This window comes from Oryzias melastigma, linkage group LG8 (assembly GCF_002922805.2).
Source record: "Oryzias melastigma strain HK-1 linkage group LG8, ASM292280v2, whole genome shotgun sequence".
Classification (NCBI taxonomy): Eukaryota; Metazoa; Chordata; class Actinopteri; order Beloniformes; family Adrianichthyidae; genus Oryzias; species Oryzias melastigma.
Genome location: NC_050519.1, coordinates 7,775,540 through 7,802,828, shown reverse-complemented (window position 1 = coordinate 7,802,828; position 27,289 = coordinate 7,775,540). Strand labels below are relative to the sequence as shown.

At 35.8% G+C, this 27,289-nt stretch overlaps 2 protein-coding genes across 6 annotated transcripts in view; both read right to left on the bottom strand.

The window, feature by feature from the left end:
* Window positions 1-928: 928 nt before the first annotated feature.
* Window positions 929-23,651, bottom strand: tmem184a (transmembrane protein 184a). 2 transcript variants are annotated; one of them, XM_036213190.1, is made up of 9 exons: window positions 23,200-23,651; window positions 22,851-23,072; window positions 16,111-16,276; window positions 15,334-15,424; window positions 11,368-11,443; window positions 7,588-7,679; window positions 6,563-6,732; window positions 6,288-6,485; window positions 929-2,124 (listed from the first exon to the last, which is right to left on the bottom strand). In XM_036213190.1, the coding sequence occupies exons 2-9, from the start codon at window positions 23,070-23,072 to the stop codon at window positions 1,892-1,894; spliced, it is 1,248 nt and encodes a 415-aa protein (XP_036069083.1). In that variant the 5' UTR covers window positions 23,200-23,651; the 3' UTR covers window positions 929-1,891. The 2 variants fall into 2 exon arrangements, with proteins under 2 accessions (XP_036069083.1, XP_024128202.1); XM_024272434.2 differs by having other exon boundaries at window positions 23,218-23,650.
* A 1,415-nt stretch (window positions 23,652-25,066) lies between these two features.
* Window positions 25,067-27,289, bottom strand: part of psmg3 (proteasome (prosome, macropain) assembly chaperone 3) — a 44,791-nt gene continuing 42,568 nt past the window's right edge. For all 4 annotated transcript variants that reach the window (XM_036213192.1, XM_036213191.1, XM_024272437.2 and 1 more), the window contains exon 3: window positions 25,067-25,547. In XM_036213192.1, coding sequence (XP_036069085.1) covers window positions 25,395-25,547 — 153 coding nt within the window. In that variant the 3' untranslated portion in view covers window positions 25,067-25,394. The remainder of the gene's footprint in view (window positions 25,548-27,289) is intronic.

Genomic DNA, 27,289 nt, shown 5'->3' with positions numbered 1-27,289 from the left:
ATAAAGGTTTTTTTTTCTGCAAGATTTTAAGAAAACAATTTTTTACTGTAGTTATCAAACTTCTGCTGCAAACAGTTCCCACTTGTAAAAAGTGCACCTGACAGATGACGGTAATGCTTCTGCACTCGTTACCTGAAAATGTTGCAGCTCCGCCTGCCCTCCTAATGTGAAGGTCTGTTTTTAATCCTGAGGAAAATTACATCTATTTATGTTCATTTTTAGGCAACTTGAAGGCCTTTTCAAAGCGTAACAGTGACCTCTTGTGGTTAACATCGGAATAGCAACAATATAAAATGAGTGGATATTAAATTAAAGACAAACCTTTTTCTGGGTGATTTAGGTTCAGATCCATCAAATCTGTTACTTTTTCAGCATAATTTTTGAATTCTATAAAAACAGAATCATTTTTTAATGTTTACTAAACTGTTTACAGTTATTTGCAAGGAGCTTTCTTCAATTTTATCAGAGAAATCACCAAAAAAATGCTAATAAACATGAAGAAAGGAGCTCCCTGGCATATTGTGAAGTTTATACAATTTTTTTTGTTCCTAAAAAATGATTTATACACAATAAGCTTTGAAAGTCCTGCAAGCTTTAGAAGGGAGGTTAAGAGGCAAATTTCAATGCAACCTTAATACAGTAGATGTGAGGATTCTAGCATCAGTGTAACGCGCAGGTGGCAGAAAAGAAGAGCATGAACCCTTTAAACCTTCACATAACTCTTCTATTTTGTATTTATTTAATGGAATTGTTTAATTTTATAAAAATTAAAAAAAAAAACACCTAAATTATTATTGTTTTGCATTTATTTACTGCCATGTTTTCTCCATGAAATGCCTTCATTGACGTTGTTTTTGCTCTCCTTTCAAAGTACGGTAAATTATTCCTGTCGACTGTTTTGTTTTTTTTTACGCCACAATAAAGCTCCTTTTTGTTCCCTTCAAAAATGTTTGTCACAACTGAATTTTATTTTGCACAAAAAACAATGAATACACGGGTGAATTCTGACAAAACACAGCTAAAGTTGGCAAAAGAGGGTTACAAAAAAAAAAAAAAAATGAAGAAAGCTTCAAGTTTTGATTGACTTATATCAACACTTCAAATTGAGTCTCTCTGGAGTTAAAGAAATAAATACGACAAGATTAAAACGCTTGATAAGCCAAAACATTATTTACACAAGTAAAACGGCACAATTGACACTAATCAAATTTCGCACATATTTCCTCCTCCTTTAATCGGCGTTGACATGTGGTTGACGGCGTCGGCAGCTGCAGTCAAAACAGTGCAAAAGCTGTCAAACTCTAATGACGAGCATCTGTCCACATCGAGTCTGATGAGAGAAGTTTATCCAAATGATGGTGGAGCATCTCTTGCAGTTTGAAGTACCTGCTCCAGATCTAATATCTGTCTGTCCACGCAGGGAGGAGCTCCGTTAATACCAGACAAAAGGAATGGCGAGAAACGTTCCACGCCGCTCTTTGAAGCGATTCAACTCGCCGGACGGCCTCTGAGCGGCAGTGCCATCGAGACGATGACGGGACCGGCACGCGGGGCGCAGCTGTACATCCGACAGCTTGATTTAAAGGAAACGCCGACGCTCCGGAGCCGTTTGATGAAGTGGAGGCGACATGTCATTTTCCTGATTATCGCTGCAAGACGGAGACGGATCAGATCGCCGCCGATTCTGAATCTGTTAAACTTCATCCTTCTCTTGGTTCTTAAATTACCTTTGAAGCCGGACAGAACCGGGCGGTCCACCTTAAATACTAAGACGATGAAAATTAAACACCTGGGTTCAATCCAGCTTGTGAGATATGCGGTTTCCTCGGATGGGGGGGTCAAAGATAAGAGCGGGAAGGGCACAGACACTTGGATGTTGATGGAAAATGGCCTAGAGCTCATCATCAGATGTAATCAGCATGATTTTGTCTGACTTGCGGGAGCCCTTGGTGCCCGTGGAGACTTTCCCGTTGGTGCCGTGCTGCTGGGTGACGTCTTGCGTGGATTGCTGGGTGTACTGCTGATAGGCAGGTGAGAAGTTGTGGATGGCGTCCTGCACCATGTCTCCGGGGTTGATGGTCTCCTTCAGGCCGCTGGAGATGCTCTGCATCGGGGGGATGCTCTCTGCGGGAACGAGAGGGAACTTTAGTGTCGCTCTGATGTTTCTGCTTTAATCCCAGAACAAAAGATTTCCGTTTGAGCATCAGAATGCGGATGAAGAAAAAGGCAGCATGAAGGTGATAAATGCCCGATTTCAAAGCTCGTTTCAGGGCGGAATCATCTGAATGAAAAAGAGACATTTGGTTTTGTCTCTAGGAGCATGCACAGAACAGGTTTTTCAAAGTTTTGCTAAAGTATAAATCTGTTCCACACTCAGTTTAAGGGATTTAAGCAGCAAAAATTCCATTAAAGTCCAACTCAAGTCAAAAAAAGTGTTCCCAGTGGTCTTTTAATTATGATTATAGCACTTTTAGACAAAAAAAAAAAAAAAATTAGGCTCAGAGTTGTGGGCGGGACTAAATACACCGAGTAAGCCCGCCCCCACTTCCCGACATCCTTCTATTTACTTGCTCTCCTGCTAGTTTTCAGCTCCTCATGAAAGCACGTATTTAGCTGTACAGTTTCAAGCCAATTATTTTCTAGGATCTTCTTATGATTTTATTTTCCATTTTGTTCAGTTGAAAATAAAAGAAACTACTTCAATTTTATCCTTTGTCGTCATATTTTTTTATGTCAAATACTTTTCATTGGTTATGTTATATCGGGTAAAAATTACCCGGCAAAATTGATGGTGTAACTTTTTATGGCAAAGAAGTTTTTAGGGTTAATATGCGGTGTGTCGCGTCGTCATGGTAACAGCTGCAGCGTGAGGCGTGCATAAACCAGGCAAAGAAACTATAAAATCATGTCGTTTCTACTGTCTCGCTGTAGTGGTAAACTGTGGAATAAGGTATATCAACATCTGAATTATGGTATCAATAAGAAGTTCAAGATTTTTTTTATTTCTCAGAAAAGTTTTTCTACTGTTTTTTGGTGTGGTAAATTAGAGCACTTCGAAACCTGATGCGTTTTTTTTTTTTTTTGTTATTTGTCAAAGTAGAGGTTGGAAGACTTTAATAATTGTAAAAAAGAAAAAACGTAATAAAGCCTCCATTTTTGTTTCATTTTGATCGACTGCTGCACCACCATGTTACAAACTTAACTTAAATACCTCAAATTTAGGCTTTTAACATTAATTTTTTTGTTAAAAATCCTTGCGATAAAAATAGATTTTTAATTACAGGTCAAGATGAATTAATCCCACAAAAAAATAAAATGAATAAGTGCATGACAATATTACAAATATTCTTTTTTTTGTCTGCGCCTGATTCACAAGTATTTGAATATTTAAATACTCAGAAATGCAATTTTGAGCTTAATTTTCTTAATATATCCTCTATCATCAGAAACATGCCACAAAAAACAACATTTTTCATCTTTAAAATAAATACGAAAACTGAATATTTAAACTTTTTCACTCGCATAAAAACTCCATCACATTTTCTTTAGTATTGTAAGCAGCTAAACAAAAAAATAAGTTTATTCCACCTCCAGCCAACACACCACTACATGCTCCCATTTACATTTCTTTGCAAGCAGCAAGGTTACCAAAGCTGTGACATTTCCTTTGTGCTTTTCAGGACGCCGTGACCTTGAATCCTTTTCTCTCCTTCTCCTCCAAACTTTAAAAGCACCTGCTCCCTGGGCCTTTAATATTATGCACGTCCTTGAGCTTTTGCTATGTTTCGCATACAGCGGCTCTTATTAAGTCATTTCAATGGAAAAGTAACTGGAGAAATGTGTGGATTTTTTATGTCAGCTAAAGTAGAAGAAAATACGTTTTAACACTAAGCAACTCCTACAAAAGAACTGGATTTCATGCAAACTAAAGGAAATCAGGTTAAAGCTTGTATTAATTACACTTAAACTCTTAACGCTGCCTCTAAGCAACTCACACAATTGATTTATACAAAGAAGGAGTTATACAGTTTGCCACATCATTTGAAATCTGATTTTTTTTTTCTTTTTTTGAACCAGAAAACCTCAAAGTCTCCTTGCTGGTTGACTTTTATCCTTCCACCTCTAGATTTGATTTCTGTATCTTAACTGTTTAAGGTAACCCAAATGTTGGCGTTTTAGGTCTCAATCTGCCCATCCGGCGCGCTTAAGCCCGTTTTATTTAAATGTCTTCAAACTTCTAAATAAAACTCCTCTTTTTCTGGAAACATCTCAGTCAGAGGCATCCAACTTTATTGAGTTTTCTATGGATATATTTTTAAAAAGCGTAATAGTATGAGTATTACGAATACAAATGCTACAAGTGTGAATGTCCTGAACATTTTGATACCAAACTTGCATTATTTAAAGAAATAATTTGAAGAATTTCTTGAAAAATTGTGTAAAATTTCAAAAACTGTAACATTTAAAAAAATCAAAAGTACATGCAGGAATGTTCTGAACGTGCTGAATGTTTTTATAGCAATATTGCTTAAGTTTCAAAAGTGCACCAAGTTTTTTTTTTGAGGATTTGAAGAAATTCCTATTTACTTTCAATGGGCGAAACATTGCAGAAATTGCGTAAAATCTTAAAAACTGTAAAATATATGAATACATAGACTATAAGTACGACCAGAAATACCCTTAACAAGCTGAAAGTTTTTATAGCAGATTGCTGAAATGAGTTTAAGTGTGATTAAGTTTCACTATAGGAGAATCACAATAGTGTTAATGATGTCACACAATAATAACATTTGATATTTTAAAGTATTTTGCCATTTTTCTCACTTCGTGTTAATTACATAAAAACCAAAAAACTGAAAATGTTTAAGATTTTATCCTGAATATTTAGATTATAATCTAATAGTTTGCAGAAAAAAGCCAAGATTTTGTAGGTCAAGCTGAAAAAGGGACTCCAGCAGGTCCCTCGTCCGCCCCGAGGCCTCCATTTAGTGGGACATGTTCAGGACATCTCCACTGGAGGGCTTCTGGGCGGCATCCTGACCAGATGGCCGAACCACCTCAAAATGAGCTGCTCCTCCTGGATCCCCTCTCTCTACAGGTGAGCGCTGGAGCGCCATAGTGGAGTCTCGTCAGTGTTTACAGCCTCGTTCTTTCAGGCGCTGCTTGTAACTGGTGACCACACGGGCGAGGGTTGGCGTGTAAACAGATCGGTTGACCAACAGCTTTCATCTCAGCTTCTCTTCACTGGAACAGAGCGGTAGCTCCGCCCTGTGAGGCTCTAACTCTCACGCTGTGATCCACTGTCTTTTGGGTGTCGGGATCAAACAGCAGCAGAAACAAGCGATTTTTCATTTTAAAAAAAAAAGTAGTTTATTTAATGGATCAACGTGGAAAAGATTTAATTCTCTTCTATTGAGATAAAGTCTTATAAAACCTTTAACACTGGAGCTCCAGTGTTTATGCTCTTTGATTTACTGTAATTTTTCAACCGTTAACAGTATAATAAACCTTTCGTGTTTAAGCGACGCCGTGTGTTAAAGGGTTAAAAATCACATTTTTCTGAACATGTTTTGGTGGCATTTTTCTCATTATGAAAGACGTGTAAAGAGAATTAAACATTTCTGAGTATTTCTTTATTCAAAAACCATTGAAAAAAAGTTTGTAGATGTGACGTAAAAGAAGATACTACGGCAAGCCATGAGCACAGATTTTTTTTAGATTTGGGCTAAAATTAGGGCTGGGTATCGATTTTATATTCCAGAAACGATTCGATTCAATTTGCAAGAGCCTGGATCAATTAAATTCCAACATTTTTCAACTCTTTCAACCATGAAATGAGGCCGTTTCAGTTTGGCCACTAGGTGGCGATCGCGCTATAGCATTACACCTTATTCTAGAAGAAGAAGAAGAAAGTGTGAACAAAAAACTGTTTTAGATCACAGATGGTAACTTAAAAATAATATTTCCTTAAAAGAGTAGACTAGAGTTGGAAAATGTATACCTGTGAGTATAGAAAGATCTTCATTTAGTCAGAAATGTACGTTAGCATTAGCCGTCTAATGGGAAATTCCATTAAACGTTAGCAACAAGCTAGCAGACTTTAGCTCTATGTGCTAAATCGATTTATATTTTTACTAATCGATTATTGATCTGTTAAGCTTGAATCGATTCAAGTTAATTAATCGATTTGATCAAACCAGCCATAATAAAAATGACATAATCATAAATTTAAAGACTATTGGGGACAAAATGGATCAAAAGATGGTAGGAACTTTTGAAAAAGTCACCTGGCACATCGTTCTTCTTCTCCTGGTAGACGGTGCAGGTGAAGGCGTATCTGAGGGCGATGGCCGCAAAGAACATTTCTATGCAGATGATGAAGTTCTGCCAGCCCGCCGCCACCGTGCCGGCGCCCACCTCGTGCCCGTCGATGAACAGCGCGTTGGGAATGACGCTGCAGCGCTCCAGGATGGCGAGGACCATTCCTAATGAAAATGTTTTCCTTTTTAGTTTGGAGGTTAAAATGAGAAAAAAAAAAAAGAGCAGGAGTGGGTGAACTCACCTTGCCAGAAGGATAAGAAGATGACAGATTTGATGGTGAGGAACTTGAGCACCGGTTCATACGGTCTCAGCAGGTCGCTTGTGGCAAAAAAGAAGAGGAAGAGAGCGTAGAGGGCCAGACTGACGGAGAAGTTGTAGATGATTGTGATGTACAGGTATCCTCCATTTACACTGTGAAAGAAGGAAACATTTTTGCATTCTTGAGAGGCTTACCAAGAACTGTGATGCCATTAATTACTGCGATGCAGACAGAGTGCACGGTTGGCTGAGAGCCTCTAAGTAAACAATCTGCGGAGCATCAAATAATGCAGTTCTTCCAACTTATCATTTGAAGTACATGCAGAAGAAGTAAGAGGCGAGATTATCTTTCAGCTTTTAATAAAAGGCTGATGATAAAAAGGCGGGTTGAAAACTTTTATTTTAAGAAATCTGCTTGATCTGAGGAGCTTTGAAGCTCGTGTTGTCACAGCTGACTCTTCAGACAGAGACGGTGAGAGGAGATGTACCCCAAAAATAAGTCAAGCGGAATCACAGGCTTTAGCTTTGATTACACGCTAATTATCATTTTACTGAGCGTATTACTCTTTTCGTTATGCAGCCGGGCTCCTTTGTGGCTCGGCGGAAGTTGCCAACCACACTTTCATTAAAATTGTCAGTCGGCAATTTGTCGCCGACCCTTGAATCTTGGAGTGAAACGAAGCTGCGTCTCTTCCTTCCTTTTCCCCCCAAACAAATGAGTTTGATTAAGAGGCCCCATTTTAGGGGAACATTTTTAGAACATTTGTCGTGTTGGTGATACCTGCCATCGCAGCTGCAGCGGTTGTTCGGTGTGCATCTGCAAAATTTCATTTCTAATCTGACAACGACAACTTTTCATCCTTTTCATCGAGCCTCCTGTGAAGCGCTGATATGACTATCTCCGCTTGCACATTGTTTTCGAGTGCACATAAACGGCGGAGAAGTCCTCCTGGCGCCGATGTGCGTGAAAAAAAAAAGAGAGAAAAAGCAGAGAGAGGTGCTGCTCACTTAAAATCTCCGTCGTGATATTTGCCAAAGGCCTGCAGGATGATGGTGATGACTGCCATGATGGGTTTGACAACGCAGAACTGGAGAGTTGCCTGGAGGACACATGACAGCGGAGAATGAAACATCGAGAGACAACAAGGAGAGATGTCACGCTGGAAGACGAGGACAGTGGAAGGAGATGGGAAGATTTAGAAATGTTTGCTGACAACAAGGTGTCTCTCTTTTTTAATTCCTTCAATTTCACCCACGGCTGTTTTTTTGGCATCAGTATACATTTTTCTTTTTCTTTATTTATTCAAATTTATTAAATATAATAAAAAAATATATATATATTTTTTGTTTATAAAGTTGAAATTCAGTGCACTGATTCTCGTTTTTATTTAATTTAATAAAAAATTAATTATAAATGCTGGACACAATATGACAATTCAAAAATAATTTGCTAAAAAGAATATAATTACACTATGAATTGTAATGAGGTCATTTTTTTTTTTTTTTGCATTATGGACGTCGCCATGTTGGGGCCAGACGACGTCTGACTCTGTCTGAGTCAATGTTTCTACGGTAACCGCGGTCAATCAGGAGTAAGCTTGTTCACACCGGACCCCATTAATGTTTGGAACGTTCCACGTGGGGCCAGTAGGCACCGCCTACTTCTATTGAAGTATCTGATTGGCCAGTTTATAACTTGAATAACTCACAGAAAAAAAAAAAATATATCAAAACTATCAGACTTAGCAAGAAGGCGGCGTAAAAGGTGGCAAAGCATGAATAGTTATTCTAAGAAATATAATGACTTAGTAATACATGTTTATTTCGAAATAAAAATCTATGGGATGTTGACGTCCTGAGTGGAGGAGGTCGCTCAGTCCAGTTCTCATATACAGTTAATGTAAATACCTGACTATAAAAAGAGTTCATTTCACTTATCCCCTCCTTTCTTCTTCATTTAAGCTTTATTTTAAATAAATAGTTGGTAAAAAAAAAAGATTTTTACCCTTTCTGCTCATGAATGCACTAACGTACTATTAGTTTAGTTTTTTTTTCCTTAAAGACCAAACAATAAAAGCTGAAATGAGGGTAAAAATGAACCCCCAAGTAAAAACCCCGGAAAGGTCATCCTGAAACAAAATTGAAAATAAATACTTTGATTAAGGATGACTAAAATCACACGCCTCCTCCACTAAGATCATTCAAAGCAGAAGTCGTCCCAGTTGGAATAGTGATGTGAAGCTGATGCATGACAGACAACGATGAGTTAAACTCAATCCAAACTGTAGGACAGGTGTCCTGTTTGCAGAGCGCTGAAGCCTGAACTAACCGATTTGACAGACGCTGCCACACATGAACAGAGCAGAAGTGTTCAGCTTGATCAGCCAGGAGGATACTTTTCTGCAATAACTGGAGTTGCTGGTATGCTCGGCACACTATTAATAGGCATTTATAATACAGTATAACTGATGTACTTTGAAGCGTGGAGTACTGACAGTGTTCCCCCAGAGCTGCCCCAGTGCCAGCATGTATAAATATCCTCTCAAATGAGCACACTTGCTGACATGTTTGATATTTAGACCACAGTGCATGTTTGTAATGACAGTGGATTGGAAGTCAAACAAAGTTTTCTTCTGTAGTTGATTAGTAAAACTTGCCATCAAGGCAAATCTTGTTGGAAAATGTAAAATAAATAATAATAATGCAAAACAATCTAGAAAAAAATTAAAACATGTTCTATTTTCTTTAACTGATATAAAAATTGGCTAAATAGTTAAAATTTTGCAATAAAGCATCAATACGTTATATTTAGTCAAATTCTCTTACACTTGCAGAAAGTTGTAAGACATGTTTCATTTGGTACAAAAGACGGATTCATAAAAACATATTTTGGTAAATATACACGTCTTTAACTGTCAGCCTGAGCGCCAGGTCCTCAAATGAGCCGTGTGGTTGTTGTGGAGAGCTAAATCTGATCACAAGTTAGTATCAAGTCATATTTTGGAGCTTTCATAACTTTAACTGAGAAAGCTCTGGAGAACTGTAAAAAAGCAGAATCATTTTAGAATTCCTTGTAAATTGCTGTTCTGTCACATTTAACAGAAATAAAAGTTCAAATAAAAGAGAAAAATAAATGAATGCACTATTTAGGATCCAAATAGCACTTAAAAGCTAAGCTGCTTTCCCGTATCAGTGATTGATTGATTGATTGGATTTCTTCTAATGTTTGGGTCATTCTATCTAGGTTTGTGTATTAGCAAGAGCCTGTTGATACTATATGTATCGCGATATACGCCTTTTATCGCAATATATCCCAAGACTGTACCAGAACAATTTTTCACTTTTTTTTTTTTTTTAAAGAGTATGACTTCTTAACAAATATATGGTTTTCTTATTCTTGATTAGACATTTTTGCTCTTGCAACTTATATTCCGGTGTGACTTATACTCAAGAAAAATATAGAAATTACATTTTAGTTGTCTTTTATAGGAGAATAACTGAAAGTATACTTTATTGTGGAATATCTTAATATACAGACGTGGACAAAAGTGTTGGTACCCCTCAGTTAAAGGAGGACAAACCCACAATTCTCACTGAAATCACTCAAAACTTACAAAAGTAACAATAAATAAAACACCTGTGATGTCAAAGGACACACCTGAGTTAATCATGTCACTCTGGTCAAATAGTTTTCTATCTTTCATTGAGGTACCATCATTTTTGTCCAGGCCTGTTTCATTACTTAATTAATTATGTTAATCAACAATTCAAAATTGATGGTTGATTTTGATTGTTTAATTTTCAATAAATTTTTAGTTATTGTTACTTTTGTAAGTTTCAAGTGATTTCAGTGATAATTGTGGGTTTGTCCTTCTTTCATTGAGGGGTACCAACACTTCTGTCCACCACTGTACATCCCTATTAAGATATGAAATAATTTATATCATGATATATAATTAAAAAGAAATATATATATATATATATATATATATATATATATATACCATCCAAATCCAAACTTTCCATACTTTGAAATCACAATCAAAGATTCTGAGCAGCTAAATTAGAATTAATTTACCCAAAAAGTGACAGAACTTTTCTTTTTTTTTTTGTCAATTCTTCTTACAACCTTCTAAATTTTCCATCGACTAATCGTTCAAATTTGCTTTTTTATTAATGTCAAAAAAGGTCTGTAACTTAAAAAACAACCTTCAAAATAGAAAGAAATCTTACCTTTTGTGCAAAAAAATTGACAATAAAGATGTTTAATTGTTCCATTAGAAAAGTGCTTTCCTCTTTTCTGATGTGCCACCTGAGGGTTTCTTCTAAAAACACTTCACACAGAGGGGATGTCAGAGCCAAAGTGTTTATTATCCACTCCTTGGGAGAGGGAAAAAAAATCTCTTTTCCACTTTTATTTTGTTTGGGAGACATTAAAAATCAGTTCCAATATCCATCAGTGTTACAGTGGAATATGGAGCAGAATCCCCAGACACCAGGAGGGAACTGTGCTGACACTTCACATCATCTTTCTGTTTATTAAGCTGCTTTCAAACTCAGCTGCTGCTTTTGGTTTTGTCTTTTTTGTTTCTAACCAGTGGATGTTATCTGTTGAAAAGGGCAGAGCCAATTATATTAACTGTCATTTTAAAGCCGTCTGGAGATTTGAATTGAAAAGTAATTTGCAGTTTAGTATTTTTATAATGTGTTTTTTTTTAGAGGGGGATTTAATTTGAGAGGCCTCAACCTTGGAGCAGAAAAAAGAAAAAAAAAAAGACTAAAGCTCACCTGTTTGCAGAATCTTAAGAAGCCGATGGAGTAGCTCATTCCAACGAGACAACACGTCCCGTACAGACAACTGGACCTGCAATGACATCAAGAGGGGGTATACTGTCAAGACTCGGACTCAAAGACAAGCATGAAAAAAATACCAAATCAGTTTTTTTTTTTTTTTTTATTAAAATTTGTGTTAAAATCACAACCCGTAATGTGAAGTCATCAGCATTTTGTGATCTTAAAGACCCACTCCAATGAAAATTGTGGCATTTTTCTGATGATGAAGGACATTTATAAAGAAAATTAGGATTAAAATTGAAAAAAAAAAAAGCTGTTTGAAAAATAACTTATTTGTAACATGAAAACATGCTGGTTCGGCCACGAGTTCCATCCACATGTAGACAAATAGATCCATGTACGTCTTTATTTCCTTCATCCGAGGGACGAGTGCGGCCGGATAGCTTCAATATTGCTCGCCATTTTTGTTACACCGGGTACTAATAAAGATGTGAGGGACTGCAAGCTAGTGGAGTGTGTAAACTCAATCACACAGGGGGCCAAAATCCACCTAAGTTGGCGGGCTGAACATGTTAAACATTTATTTAACACACTAAAACTCAACTTTTAAAACTATAAAAATGTTACTTTTGATAATAAAAGGCAGAAATATTATTATAATAAATAGAATAAATCAACCTTAAATAACTTTCAATATTTTACTCTCCATAAAAATATATTTTTTCAAAATTATAAAAGTTAGAAATAAGTCCAAGACAGCATTGGGCCATTAATAATAATAAAATAAAATGATCTGGAGGGCCGGATCTGGCCCCCAGAGCCTCGACTTTGACATGTGGTGTAAACAGATGGGTGACAGGAAGTGGGGGCGGGCTTACTTTGAGCCAACGTTGCCACCCACAGCTGAGAGGTGAACTTCCAATGAACTACTGCCGCTCTGCCTTGTTTTTCTTTTCATTTATTTTTTGTTTTCTCTTTTTTTTATCCTTATTTTATCTTTTTTTCTTCTATGTTATTATCTTCTTTCTTCTTTTTTTGGATCTCCTTGTTTTTAGCTAAAAACTGCATTGGAAATCCTTAGAATAGCTCAAAAGATGTTAGGAAAGGGTTTTTCTTTTTTTAAAACTAGTAGAGTTAAGATTTTATTGTCCTTCAAAGGACAGAACTTCTTTAAATTTGCTTTGCAGATTTAAGAGTGTGGTAGAAAAAAAAATACATAACTTATAAACGAAAACTTGTGGATAAAATGAGTGTAACAAATTAAAAAAATGTGGTTGATTTTGTAAAGCAGTGAAGTAATAGAGGGAGTTGGGAACTACAATGACTGTTCAGAGTTCAGGAGTCTGATGGTCTGTGGGAGGAAGCTGTTCAGAGACCAGAGGGGTTTTACACTGAAACGCTTTGAAACCTCTTTCCAGAGGCTGGCAGGGAGGACAGACCGTGGTGGGGGTGGACAGGATCATTGATGATGTTTTTGGACCAGTGGACCGTGGACCTCCTCGTTGGTCTCATCATCTCAATCTGCTTCCCTGCATTTACCTCCTAAATATCTCTCAATCCTCTGATGGATTCATTCCTGATCCTTTCCTTCCTACCAAGGAGAACCTCAACATCTTCATCTCTGCTGCCTCCCGTGTCAACACAACATGGCTGCTCTCACCACAGTCTTCTCCATCTTTCCTTTCTTTCTTGTTGACACACTTTTGCTTCACATCGCACCTAAAACATTCTTCTACCCATTCCAACCTACGTGCACACACCTTTTCTCACACTCTCTGGTAGTCTGGACTGTAGAGTATTTAAAGTTCTCTGACGGAGCTCCCCTCATTTACACACAATTATTCTGTCTTGCTGCATTCTTCTATCCAGTACTGCACACACCTAAATTCTCTTTATGTTTACGAGTAATAAAGACAAATTTGGCATTTTTATTTACTAATATTTAATTAATTATACAACTTTGTGTTTTTATGTACCAACATGTGGGCAGACATTTTCAGAAAAAATATATAAACCAGAAAGAAACAAACTTTGGTGTGCAGACAGAAAGAGGAACAGCTATTCGGTCTCATTGTGTCTTTACAATTACATGCAAATTCAAAAGCCGGAGCTTTTAACAGTTTTAGGCAAAAAGGAAACACACAGAAAATAATTTTCTTTAGAAATCTCTAAGCACAAACTCTGACAGCGTTAACCCAGAGCTGTAACATTTCATTCGGTTGAACAGTTCTTCCACAGACCACTTAGTCTCCAAACCTTTTACAGATTTTGATTTTCTTAATGAAGCTCTGCAAAAGTTTAGTCCAACTCCGCTACAAACTAAAATGTTGAGAGCAATGAAATTATAACAACACTTACAGCTGGTTCAGATGGTTTGGAAATGACAATGTTTTACAAATGTATATTACTTTAATGTTCAGCAGTTTGCGCTGCAAAATCTCCCATGAATAAAATTTTATTTTATTTAATAAACAGAAAATAAAACATTTTTAAGAAAACTGCAAACATTAAAATTTGCTGCAACTTGGCAAAAACAAAAAGCCTTTGGAGCCACAAATGCAGCTTATCACAGGTTTAGAGATACATAAAACGTGCACTTTTAGATGTTTAATGGCAGCACTTTCACTGCGGAGTTTGAACTGAATTAATCACGTGACCCTTTAACCCCGGGGGCGGCAACCTTTAAAAGTAAAAGAGCCAATTGTGCCCATTATCTACTGATCAAAGCCTAGAAGGAGCCGGATGGACTTGCCTTCATGACCCTACTTATTGTTTTTTTTTTTTGTTTTTTTTAATAAATATAAATTATGTCAAGTATTTTTGGTACAAACAAAAGCAAAAATATAAAAAGAAAGTAGCATGTCTCAAAATGGGATTTTTTTAAAACGTTTTTACCTTTTACCTTAAGTAGAGGCCAAATTACATAAAAAGCTAGCTTGTTGCTTAATTACTAGCTGAACTCCAAATTAGCATAAAATTATTCAGTAACTTAATCAGCCAAAAATGTTAGCATGTTGCTAAAATAAAAGCTTAACTCTAAATTAGCCAGGAAACCCCAGTGGATAACAAATTAGCCAAAAATGTTAGCATGTTGCTAAAATAGAAGCTGAACTCCAAATTAGCATTAAAAACCTCATTAGAGGCCAAATTAGCAGAAAAAAAGCTAGCTCGTTGCTCAATTACTAGCTCCAAAATAGCCTAAAGTTCCCTGGATAACTAAATTAGTCAAAAATGTTAGCATGCTAAAATAGAAGCTAAATTCTAAATTATCCCCAAAAAACACCAGTAGATAACAAATTAGCTGAAAACCTGAACGTTTTGCTAAAGTCTTAGCTAAACTCCAAATTAGCATAAAATACCTCAGTAAACTAAATGGTGAAAAATGTTAGCCTGTTGCTAAAATTGAAGCTAAATTTTAAATTAGCCTAAAAAAAAGTCAGTAGATCAACAAACTAGCAAAAAACGTTAGCATGTTGCTAAAATAGAAGCTGAACTCCAAATTAGCATTAAAAACCTCATTAGAGGCCAAATTAGCAGAAAAAAAGCTAGCTCGTTGCTCAATTACTAGCTCCAAAATAGCCTAAAGTTCCCTAATAAACTAAATTAGTCAAAAATGTTAGCATGCTAAAATAGAAGCTTAATTCTAAATTATCCCCAAAAACCTTCAGTAGATAACAAATTAGCTGAAAACCTCAACGTTTTGCTAAAGTCTTAGCTCAGTAAACTAAATGGTCAAAAATGTTAGCCTGTTGCTAAAATTGAAGCTAAATTTTAAATTAGCCTAAAAATGCCAGTAGAACACAAACTAGCAAAAAACGTTAGCATGTTGCTAAAATAGAAGCTAGACTCTAAATTTTTTGAAAATTACTACTATTTTATTTTTAATTCAGCCAGAGAGTCACCATGGAGAGAAACATAAAAAATAATGATAAAATGCATTGTGTGTAACAGGTCACTCACTCTATGGGTTTCCCTCGGATCTCTGACATGATTCCGCTTTCCCCTCCGAGGTACTCAAAGGACAGGCTCAGGAAATTGTAAATGACAAACGCTGTAACACAAAGACACGTCATTGTTTTTTATTTTCCAACACGCCACCCTGCACAACTTACAACTTCTCATCACCTTCAAGCACAACTTCGGCGAGAAGGTCAAATTGTTTCCAGATGAGGACTTTTTGTTGCGACTCAAAATAATTAGTCCCACATTGTGGAACAATGAAATGTTTCAATTCTCACATTAAGAAGCTTCCAAGGCTTCAGTGTCGTGGAAATCCCTTCCTAATCCTTTGTTGCTATTTAAGGAGGGATTAAATGAAGCTAATGCAGATGGTGTCCAGTCAAGAGAAGGTGTGGTGGGGTTTAACCAGAAATGATGGGGTGCTCCAGTTTCACTGTCTTTCCCTGCTCAATCAATCAGCTAAACAATTATTTTAAATTGGAAGATAAAATCCATGTAGATACATCCATTTAATCTAAAATCTATTATTTTACATTCGGGTTAGGGATTAAACATCGAAGCTGAGAATACAGAATAGGTTATCACCATGAAGCAGATAACACAATAAAAAGGGGAAATTTCACACCACATATAAATGTGAGAAGGGGTAGTCACCTACATATGAACAAAGGTGGTTGAGAAAAACTAGTTTGGTGGCTTTGTTGTTCTTCTCTTAGCAACAATAGGAAACATGAGGACAGCAGAATCCAGGCGTGCACGGCGGATCGCAACACAAACCTTCGTAGCAGTCCCGAACGGAGTCGAAGTAGACGTAGTACTGGTCGTTGCTGATGAAAAGGAGGCTGAGCCACGAGTCAAAGGCATAAACCGGCACAATGAAGAGGATGCGAATGATGTAGCGCTGCTCATTAGGAACCGTGTAGGATCGAAGGTGTGTATAGATCTGGAACCAAGCACAGAACATAAATCATCAAGAGCGAAGAAAACAACTATTTGTGGAAGCAGGCGGAGGATTAGGACCACCGTCAAAGATAAATAAATGAGAAAAAAAGTTATAAGACAAGGTTAAAAGTTTAAGAAAATTAAGTTGCTCAGTTATTAGAAAAAAAAGCAACATTTTATTAAAATAAAGTTGTATAAATTGTAATTTTAAAAGTAAAAGTCATGATATTTCCCAAAATAAAAGCTGTAATTTTATGAAAATTAGGTTGTATATTTACAAAAAAATTAACAGAGATACAGTGAAATTCTGTACTGTAGGAAACATAAATAAAACAATTAATGTTCAATTGTCTTTAATAAAAAACTTTAAAGCTAAATATAACAAAAAAAATGAAAATTGCAATTTTTTAAGCATAAAATTACAAATTTAGTCTCATAAAATTAAACTTTTACCATTTTAATTTGTCAAAATTTACCTTATATTCTCATCATTTTTACAACTTAATTTATATAAAATTCATATTTTTCTTATAGGTCTACAACATTTGTTTATTTTGTATTTTATGGTGGTCTGATACTCCGCCGTACACAAACTCACTGCTAATAAAGTTTATAACATGTGACCTTTGTCTCCACTCAGGACAGGCCAACACGATAAGAAGTGACATATGGTAGATCACATGTCAGACCTGATGTTAACTGTACACTCAACGGAAACACAATCCCATCAGGTCATAAAACAGCACTAATGATTCATGGGTGAGACTGAAACGTCAATATTTTTATTAATATTTAACAGACATTTTAAATAAGTTCAATAAAAATGTGACTTCCTAACATTGATGCTTCCTCACTGCATTGTCAACCTGAACAATTCAAAAAAATCCTTGGATTTTAAAGTAAAAAAGACATTGACAGAACATTACAAATGATTGAGCTTAATTAACTCTAACGTAAATATGCTGAGTCAGCTTTAAGTACGAAGTGGGAAATAACGTAATTTTTATAATTTAGGATCAAAAATAAAAGAAATAGCAATAAATTAAAAAAATAAAAAATAAACATGTGGTGCAGACAAGAGGTAAATATTAAATAAAACATAAAAAATTAAGGTCCAAATAAAATTAGGGTTTTAAATAATAGAATGAGACTTGAATTTTTTTTTTTTTTTGCAGTTGAAAAAGGTGTTTTAATGACAAAATTAAGATAGAGGGCGTAATTTTTCTGACAAATCATATGCAATAGTTAAAAAAAAAGCATTAAAAACAAATAAATATAATCAGTCCTCATCTTTTTATTATTATAAGAAGTTTGAGTTTGTGCTTTTGTGAGAAAATACTAAAGAATGGTGTGAATTCTGGGGTTATATCTCGTGACTGTTCGGTCTGCGATTACGAAACAGCAGCAGGATTGTTCAAATAAAGAGATTACTCAACCCGAAATTTAATGACCTTCCAGATTATTCCCAAACCCACAAACCACACCTCAGATTTCACATCTCCGCCTTCACATATTGAAGCCAAAACAGCATCAGTAACACATTCTTTTTTTTACTGAAAGCGGATAAAAAATAAAAAAAAATCTTAACCTTTACCTCAAACATGCTCCCTTGTGGGCCCATATGGCCTCCAAAAACGAGACATGGTGCATCTGATAACAGTTTGGGGAATACACAAAGCGTATGGCAGACAACCGAGTCATCCCTCTTTACAATGACCTTTAGCTTTAGACGAGGATACACGGTAGGAACTCTAGAAACACACCTCGGATACTTAAACCGACTGTTTTTAGGACCGCTTCCAATACAAAAATAGCATTTTTATGCAATATTGTAAATACAATGACATCAACTGTGTCAAGAATTTCCAAACTAAACACATAAGATAATGATAATGTCTCAGATAAAATGAGGCTATAACCAAACAAAGCAAAAAAATCATTTAAATTTAGAGCATTGCAAAGATCAAAGCACATGTAGGAAATATATTTGTGATGTCAAAAGACCATGAGAAGATACCCACATAAAGATCGGTATTTTATTTCACAGGAAAATCCCTCATTTCCGATCCATAAAGGCCTTGGTTCAATCAAAATGCAAACCACTCGTTAGTCAACTAATTGTAATTGGGTCTGCTTGAGTTCCTTCAGGCTCTAAACTGTTTGTCTCTTGAAAGATTAAGAGCTCAGTTATCTATTTTTCAGGTGTTTTGGGAAAAAATCAACTTGAAAAAGGTTCATTTTCTGATTGAGGAGTCTAGAAGAGCCCATTGGTCCAGACTGAGTCCACTTCATTTTGTTCGGATCAAGTCCTAAAGCTTGTCTGTTTCAAACCAAAGCAAGATCTCTAAAGATATCTGCAGGAATTCTGTCAACGTGAGGTAGAACATTTTTTACTGCTACTTTGATACAACATAGGAATCCAGTTACTGAGAAGACGACAAAAGGTTGTGATGATGAGTATCTAAGATATACAGATTGTTGAGAAAACTGTGAGAGGCAATGTGTATCACGTTAAAAGTTGTTTTAATGACCCTGCATTCATCCAACCTCATTTCAATGAGTTGCTGTGTCTCATCATTGCTCCGCTACTCCTTTAATAACCCATAGTGCCTGGATATGGTGTAAGCCATGGTCCAGTTCAAGCACAGGGCCAAAAACTCAAACTGGAGCTCCGTCCGATTGGAACCACCTCAAAAAATGGATCCAAGAGTGGTTCTTGGTCCTGAATACACCCTGAATGTCCATAGAAACAAGGTCCCAGTTCAAGAAACGAGTTAAGAATTTCATTTATAGATACTTTACGTTGAAGTTCTATATCCAACACACACAACTTGATTAAAATGTCTACCACAATTAATCTGAATCACTCTCTAGATAACAGAGTGACGCACCCCTACATGTGAGCGGACGCACTTTGACGTTACGATTCCATAGCCATAAAATGAAAGATAAAACATGACCTTAGTAGGTAAACTGACTCATAAATCAAAGATATTTAATGGATTAAACACAACTTGCAGGAGAGAATCTAAAATACAGGAGCTAAAGCTACAAAAAACAACAACAAAAACTTAAACAAGAGTTAGTCCAACAAAAAAAACAGAAAAAGCCTCCCAAGTTGCCATAGAAGCACCATGAAAAATGAGCGCACCTCAATGAGAGCTGGAAGCCATCACAAGAAAAAGATCTAAGGTCATTGTCTGATTAGTATTCAAAAAGTGAATTTAAGAGTCTATAGCAATTCCATGGAGCCAAGTCAAATGAAACCCAACCAGCATTACAACTCCTGCAGCTCAGACCCTTTTATTCCCCTTGTGTGACAGAATATGCCGCCTGCTAACTCGCTCCATTTTCCCAACGGAACGTTTACTATTTATTTGTTCAATTAAAACGTCTTGCTGACAAGAGTTTGGCCAAACGTGTGCAATATTAAAAAGGTAGAAACCAATTTGGTGGATATTGAGTTACAAATCCCCAAACAAGTTTTTTGTTGTTGTTGTTTTCACTAGATACTCTGTGTTTTTTTTTTATTTTTATGTGTACAGATTACTCCTTCAATAATTACAGCATATAAATGGATGTGAGCATGAATATTTTACAGGCTGAAAAGAGCATTTAGGATTCAGCTGGCAACAGTCTCAAGTAAACGCATAGATTTATAAAAAGCAAGAGTATTAAAAGGGGAAAAAAACACAAAACACTCGTCTTTAAAGACCCAGAATGAAATTGTGTTGTTTTTAATTCTTGAGGCCTATCAACGCAAATATGCATCAAGACACTTTGGCTCCAAAATTAACTTAATTTAGCATCTACATGAATCCAAAATAATACATTAAATTTTACTTTCTTTGCTGGAATTAAATTGAGGCATCAAAGGGTTAACATGTTCTCGTGGCCTTTTTCTGACGAAGGAAATATATTAAGAAAATTAAGCTAAAAGTTGCATATCTGAGTATTTCTTGATTCAGATAGTTGTTTTTGCTTTTTACCATCACTTGTCCACTTTTCAGAGAAAATGGCCGCTTGAATGCGATTCGATGCCACTGGTAAAAATGTACCTTTAGGTGCGACTTCTATGTGATGAAACAGCCATAACCACTAGAGGGCACTGTAGGTGTATCAGTATTTGCTCCTGACACCAATGCAAAAGAAGAAGAGCCGTTCGGTCTTATGTCGGGCTTAGCGGAATTGTTCCAAAGTGACACAGAGGATAAAGAATTCAACAGTTTAAGGGATTTTAAATAATATAAAGAGTATAGTTGACTTGTTAGCATGTTCTTTTTTTCTATGGTTTTCTAAATGTTGTGCTGATTTACTAGATTCCTCCCGTGTTTAATGAAGCTAAATACAGTTACGGTAGTGAGCGTTATCCATTTGCCTTTCCAGATGAAATGTCCATTTTTGTTCAAAAACTTTGTTAATGAAATTTCTCCCAAATGTGTAACTTTTCTATGATTTTTTTCCCCCTTATTTTGCTTTTTTGGTTGCTGCGACTTATACTCAAGCATGGTTTATAGTCTGAAAAATACATAATCATTGGCGTGTAACGATTAATAGTTCATTTGTTGAATTGATTTCTATTCTAATGCTCCAGAGTCACATGTGGCTCTTTTATCTCTCCATGGTGGCTTGCTGGCTGAATTAAAAATAAAATAGTAGTAATTTTCAATAAATTTAGAGTTTAGCTTCTATTTTAGCAACATGCTAACGTTTTTTGCTAGTTTGTTTTCTGCTGGGGTTTTCAGGCTAATTTAAAATTTAGCTTCAATTTTAGCAACAGGCTAACATTTTTGACCATTTAGTTTATTTCATGCTAATTTAGAGCTTAGCTAAGATTTTACCCAAACGTTAAGGTTTTCAGCTTATTTGTTATCTACTGAAGTTTTTGGGGGGATAATTTAGAACTTAGCTTCTATTTTAGCATGCTAACATTTTTGACAAATTTAGTTTACTAAGGAATTTTAGGCTATTTTAGAGTTTAGCTAGTAATTGAGCAACAAGCTAGCTTTTTTGGCTAATTTGGGTTCTAATAAGGTTTTTAATACTAATTTGGAGTTTAGATAATATTTTAGCAATATGTTAACATTTTTGGCTAATTTGTTATCCACTGGGGTTTTTAGGCTAATTTGGAGTTTAGCTTTTATTTTAGCAACATGCTAACATTTTTGGCTGATCAATTTACTGAAGAATGCTATGCTAATTTGGAGTTCAGCTAGTAATTAAGCAACAAGCTAGCTTTTTCTGTAATTTGGCGTCTACTAAAGGTAAAAGGTAAAAAAGTTTTTAAAAAATCAAATTTTTTGCTAGTTTCTTTTTATATTTTTGCTTTTGTTTGTACCAAAAATACTTTACATAATTTACATGTATTAAAAAAAAATAAAATAAAAAAGAAGTCGGGTCGCGAATGAATGCAAAACCAAATTTCTTAAAGGCTAAAGTAAGTCCATGCGGCTCCTTCTAGGCTTTGATCAGTAGATAATGGGCCCAAATGGCTCTTTTACTGTTAAAGGTTGCCGACCCCAGAACTACACCATTAAAAAAACATTTCAAAAATGAGATACATAGATATTAGAACATACCATTTGGATTGAGACATGGTAAGTTTGTTTACTTTAAAGTAGAAAAGACTAAGTGCCACCACAGCAGCAAAAAATGATCAAGCCATCATTACAGTCCTGTGTGTGGAAACACTTTGAATTTAGCAAAGACGTGACCGTACAGTGTGATAAAATATTCTAACATTGTTTCCTTTGTATTATTTTGATGGTAAAATTAGTTATTTTGTCAAACTTGAATGGATTAATTCTTGTTTACTTGTTCGTACACATATTTACGATTATCTTGCAAGAAATCTAGAAAATTTGACATGTACTGTTCAGTATTCAGGTGTTTATCTCTGAGTCACACTGGCTGAAGGATAAAGATGTGTTTTATACGCCAGTAAATCAAATTGGATCGTTTAAAATTAACACAAATTATTATATATATTGAACTGTTAAAACAAACCAATACCCGTTTAGTAATCATAATTATAAAACCACTGGAAACGCTTTTAAAACAGCCCAAAATATGATCTGTGTGAGTCTTTAATGCTGTAAATGTTATCTGAGACTGCATTGATTTTCCTGCTGATAAACCCCAGCACTCCTCTGCTTTCTCGTGATAAAAAACAGTAATGATAAGCTATCAACTCTGCGCAGTGGGCAACTCCTGCACACAAGATGAAACACTCATTTACAACAATGATGAAATGGTTGCGGGGAAAGGTGGTCTGTGTTGAGCCATTTATTGTCCCCCCCTGGCCATCCGCTTCCCACACATAGGGAGGGCTTGATGCCTTTGCTTTCTACTGTAATCAGAAGACTTTTGTTATTTTATAATCTGAGTAAGCACACAGAAAAAAAAAAAAAAAACAAGTAAGATGAGTCCAAACCCTGATTCTTCACAGTGCTGAAAGAATATTTTGGCCTCAAGGAAAAAGGAAGGGCCTTTTGTCATCTTATGCACCTAAAAGTAGAGTGTCTGCTGTTTGCAGGAGGACAGATTTCGTTTTCAATCATCTGCGCATCTCTCACCTGGTGGCATGTGATGAGCAGGGCGGACCACACGAAGATCCCGGACAGGGCCTGGGCCGCTGCGGTGTTCAGGAACATGCCGTCGCTCTCGATCAGGGAGCCGTTGCTGGTCTGGATGATCGTCAGGTTGGACATGGCGGACCTTTCAGGGAAAATCGGCGCGTCCAGGTGGACCATGGAGACGTTTTCATTAGAAGGATCCATCTCAAGGGTTGTATTCATCTGAAACCAGGAGCAACGATATTATTTTAAGAGTTTATGCGTAAAAATCAAAGTTTCTAATTAAGAGAGAAAAAAAGAAACCGATCTGGTTGAAAATAGTTCAAGCGGAATTGTCCTCTGTCCTTACTGTCAACAAGCAGCTCACCTTGTCCTGGCATCAGGGGGAAGCAGCTTTATCCTGCTTAGATGTCACCAAACAGCCAAAGGATTGTCACAAGCCCGCGTTATTGGATCAACATGGAGAATAAAAGCGCGTTTCAATTCTCCCCAATGGCCGCTTTAGCTGTAGATCGAACCAGCGACACTCTGAACATGACCAGACTTCCTTGTTTGAGACAGGTGCCGCTCCGAGGTCGAAGTCCACACGCTCGTGAGGAAAACAAAACAAGAACACAAATATGTCCCCGCTAAAAACACACAAAAACACTCCACCGTGAAGGTAATTCGATAGAACTCGAGGAAACTTAACTTCCTGTGTGGACACCTGTGTTTTCTGTCTATTCCTAACTAGCAAGTCGAAGTTGGCCGGAGATCAACAGGTAGTGTTGGCCACGTGATCGCACATCCGCCAATGACGTTCGCTTCCTCTTGGTAAACAGAAAACATGACAGCATTTACAGTGATGGTTTTACAAGACTACAGCAACTGTTGTGTATACCCAAACACCAACATTTTATAACATTTTCACCATCTTATATTACATTTTTCATAACTTAAGAGAGAAATAAATTAATAATGACACAAAGATATTAAAAAAAAAAACGTAATTCAAAAAATTCGAGTTACACCTAAAAACAATACAGTCATAAAAATAGATTTTATTTTAGTAGTTTAATTTTTTTTAGATATATTTTAAAGTATGGCTCTCTAGTGTCCATTTTTTTTCAATTATTTAATTAATTGCTGACAAATAAATTGGTTTAAAAATTAATTCCTGGGTAATCAATTTAACGCTTTTTTCAAGAATATTTTTAAGGAAAAACAATGTGTTTACAAAATAATTGAACCAAATATTTTATAAAATTCTGTTTTTCAAAATTATATTCAATATGTCATAAGTTGCCAACAAAATACATTCATAATAAAACAAAAAAGTAACTTAATTTCAAAATTCAAATTACACCTAAATTCCCTTAAAGAATGACAATACATTTTATTTTAGAAGTTAAACTTTTTCAAATATTGTACAGTATGGCTCTCTAGTGTCAACAGATTATTTTATTTTTTAATTAAATTGTTTAAAATGCATTCTGGGTAATTTGCTTTGGAAAAATCCAACATTTTTTAGAATAACTTAAGATAATTAAGCTTCAGAATTGCTTTTATCTGACTTTTTTTTAATTAAGTACAGTTAAGGGCCAATTTAAAAATTTTGCTGATACAGGGATCCTATTAAAAAATGTAAAAATGATTTATATCTATAATCGTATATGATGTTAGAACTGTTGTCAAACAGAACAGACAAAAAATGGACAAAACACACAGTGTATGAAAAAGTATCATTTTTTTATTGCATATTCAATCATCAAGACAAGATTTTTTGAAATATTTGTAAACACCTATTCTTACATAAATGGATGCATAGAGACAATGCATGTATTTAAAAAATAACTAATCTTAACATTAAGACAAGTTTAGGTCAGCATGTTGACTTAAGATTTTTATTTTTAATAGTTCTCAGGGATTAAAGGAAATTAATGTGTATGAAAATTGAAATTAAAAGTAGGAACAATAAGATAATAATGCATTTCCTCCTTATCTTCTGACATTTAGTCTAAAATTAATCCATCAACACTGCATTTAAAGAAGGTTACCTATCAAGATTTTGCCAAAGCCTCTAACCTTCAACTTTGGAATTCAATTCAAAATGTTACTCTCCTGCAAAACTGCAAACTTCTGATAACTTATAAGGCAATATTCCACAAAAGCCTCTGTTGGGCATAAAAAGTGGATATGGGAGTGCTGCTGACCTTTTAGTCTGTTTGCTGACAAAATGACAAAGGAGTTGCGATAAAAAAACACACGGGCAAACAATGCACGGCTCCACTGCGACTCGTAGGAAGTGCTGACTAGAATTAGTGCTTCTGTTTCTGAGCTGTAAAAGATAATAATAAAAAAAGAATAATACAAGTTTGTTTGTTGAGGCCTCTTTACAGTGTTTTGGTGAAATTTTATTTTGAAATTTTCTGCATGAAACAAGCAATGTTAAAAGAAAAATAAAACAGAATAATGCATTCACACAAAAATATGACAAAAAAAAAATGAAATAGCAACCGCAAAGATTTAAATTTGTACTAGAGCATTTCCCCAAAACTCTGTCTGCTACCATACTTGACAGCTTTTGATGACTTCTTTCATTTGCTTTATTGTCTCGATGGATGAGTCCTTCAAGGCCAAACCCAGTAAGACCGACCTGTTCCCAGCTTCCTGTGATATGAACATGGCCAGATTCTTGGCACAGACGTGCGTCAGTGGCTGGAAGAAGACAAAAATCTGTTATTTGCAATGATTTTTTTTAAAGACAGATATTACTTTTAAAAGAAGCAGAACCAAAAAAACTGTAAACCTTGAACAAAAGAGCTTAACAGATAACATTTGAATCATGTTCCACAAATACCACTGTTTTTTTTTACTAGTAATTTAAATTTCCACTTTTCTAGTTAGTCTACGTACTTTATATAAATCACATCAAAATACTTCAAAAAGTATATATGCATTTTGATTTAATTTGAACTGAGCAGGATTGTGTAATATCCTTGCAAATGAAATTTATGTTTTTGGTGTTTTTAAATAATTTTAGGGCATTTTTCTAATGATGGAGGACATATATTTAGAAAATTAAGATAAAATATCCATTTCTAAACATTTGTTTACTCAAATTGTTTGGAATCAGGAGTAGACAAACAAAAAGCAATTTGAAAAGGACCATAATTGCCACGTAGAGCATGTAAACAGAGAGCTCTCAGCAAATGGGAAGGGAAAAAGGGCGGGGTTCCCTCACACTAAGAGCCTAACCAACAGATCAGACAAATTTCTAAGGAACTCCTGCCGCTCTGCAGAAACTATGTCCTATTAAAACGACACAGGTTTGTTAAATTTGAAAATAATGGCATGATGTATAATAGGGCTGCCACGATTCGAGTTGACTAATCGACTATTAAAATTAGGGCTGGGAATCACTGGGTACCTCACGATACGATACGATACGCGATACATGGCTCACGATATAAAGTTGAAAGTTACAATGACATCATGCTAGCTTTTTGGGCTATTTGGCATTTAGCTAATATTTCAGCTACATGCTAGCTATCTTGGCTAACTTCCGTTTTTTAGGCTAATTTGGAATTTAACTGACATTTTAGCTGGCTATTAGCTTCAGCATTTTCAACTATTAGCTTCAACGATTTCCATTATTAGCTTCAGCAATTTTAGCTATTACCTTCAGTGATTTCAGCTATCAGCTTCAGCAATTTCAGCTATTAGCTTCAGCGATTTCAGCTCTCAACTTCAGCATTTTCAGCTATTACATTCAGCAATTTCCGCTATCAGCTTCAGTATTTTCGGCCATCAGCTTCAGCAATTTCAGCCATTAGCTTCAGCGATTTCAGCTCTCAACTTCAGCAATTTCAGCTATTAGCTTCAGCAATTTTCGCTATTAGCTTCAGTGATTTCAGCAATCAGCTTCAGCGTTTTCAGCTATTAGCTTCAGTGATTTCAGCTACCAGCTTCAGCATTTTCAGCTATTAGATTCAGCAATTTCAGCTATTAGCTTCAGCAATTTCAGCTATCAGCTTCAGTATTTTCGGCCATCAGCTTCAGCGATTTCAGCCATTAGCCTCAGCGATTTCTGCTCTCAACTTTAGCAATTTCAGCTATTAGCTTCAGCAATTTTCGCTATTAGCTTCGGCATTTTGAACTATTAGCTTCAACGATTTCCGCTATTAGCTTCAGCAATTTCAGCTATTAGCTTCAGTGATTTCAGCAATCAGCTTCAGAATTTTCAGCTATTAGCTTCAGTGATTTCAGCTACAAGCTTCAGCAATTTCAGCCATCAGCTTCAGCATTTTCAGCCATTAGCTTCAGCAATTTCAGTTCTCAACTTCAGCATTTTCAGCTATTAGCTTCAACGTTTTCAGCTATCAGCTTCAGACTTTTTAGTTATCAATTTCAGCATCTTCAGCTATCAGCACCAGCATCTTCGGCGGCCAAATTCAGCT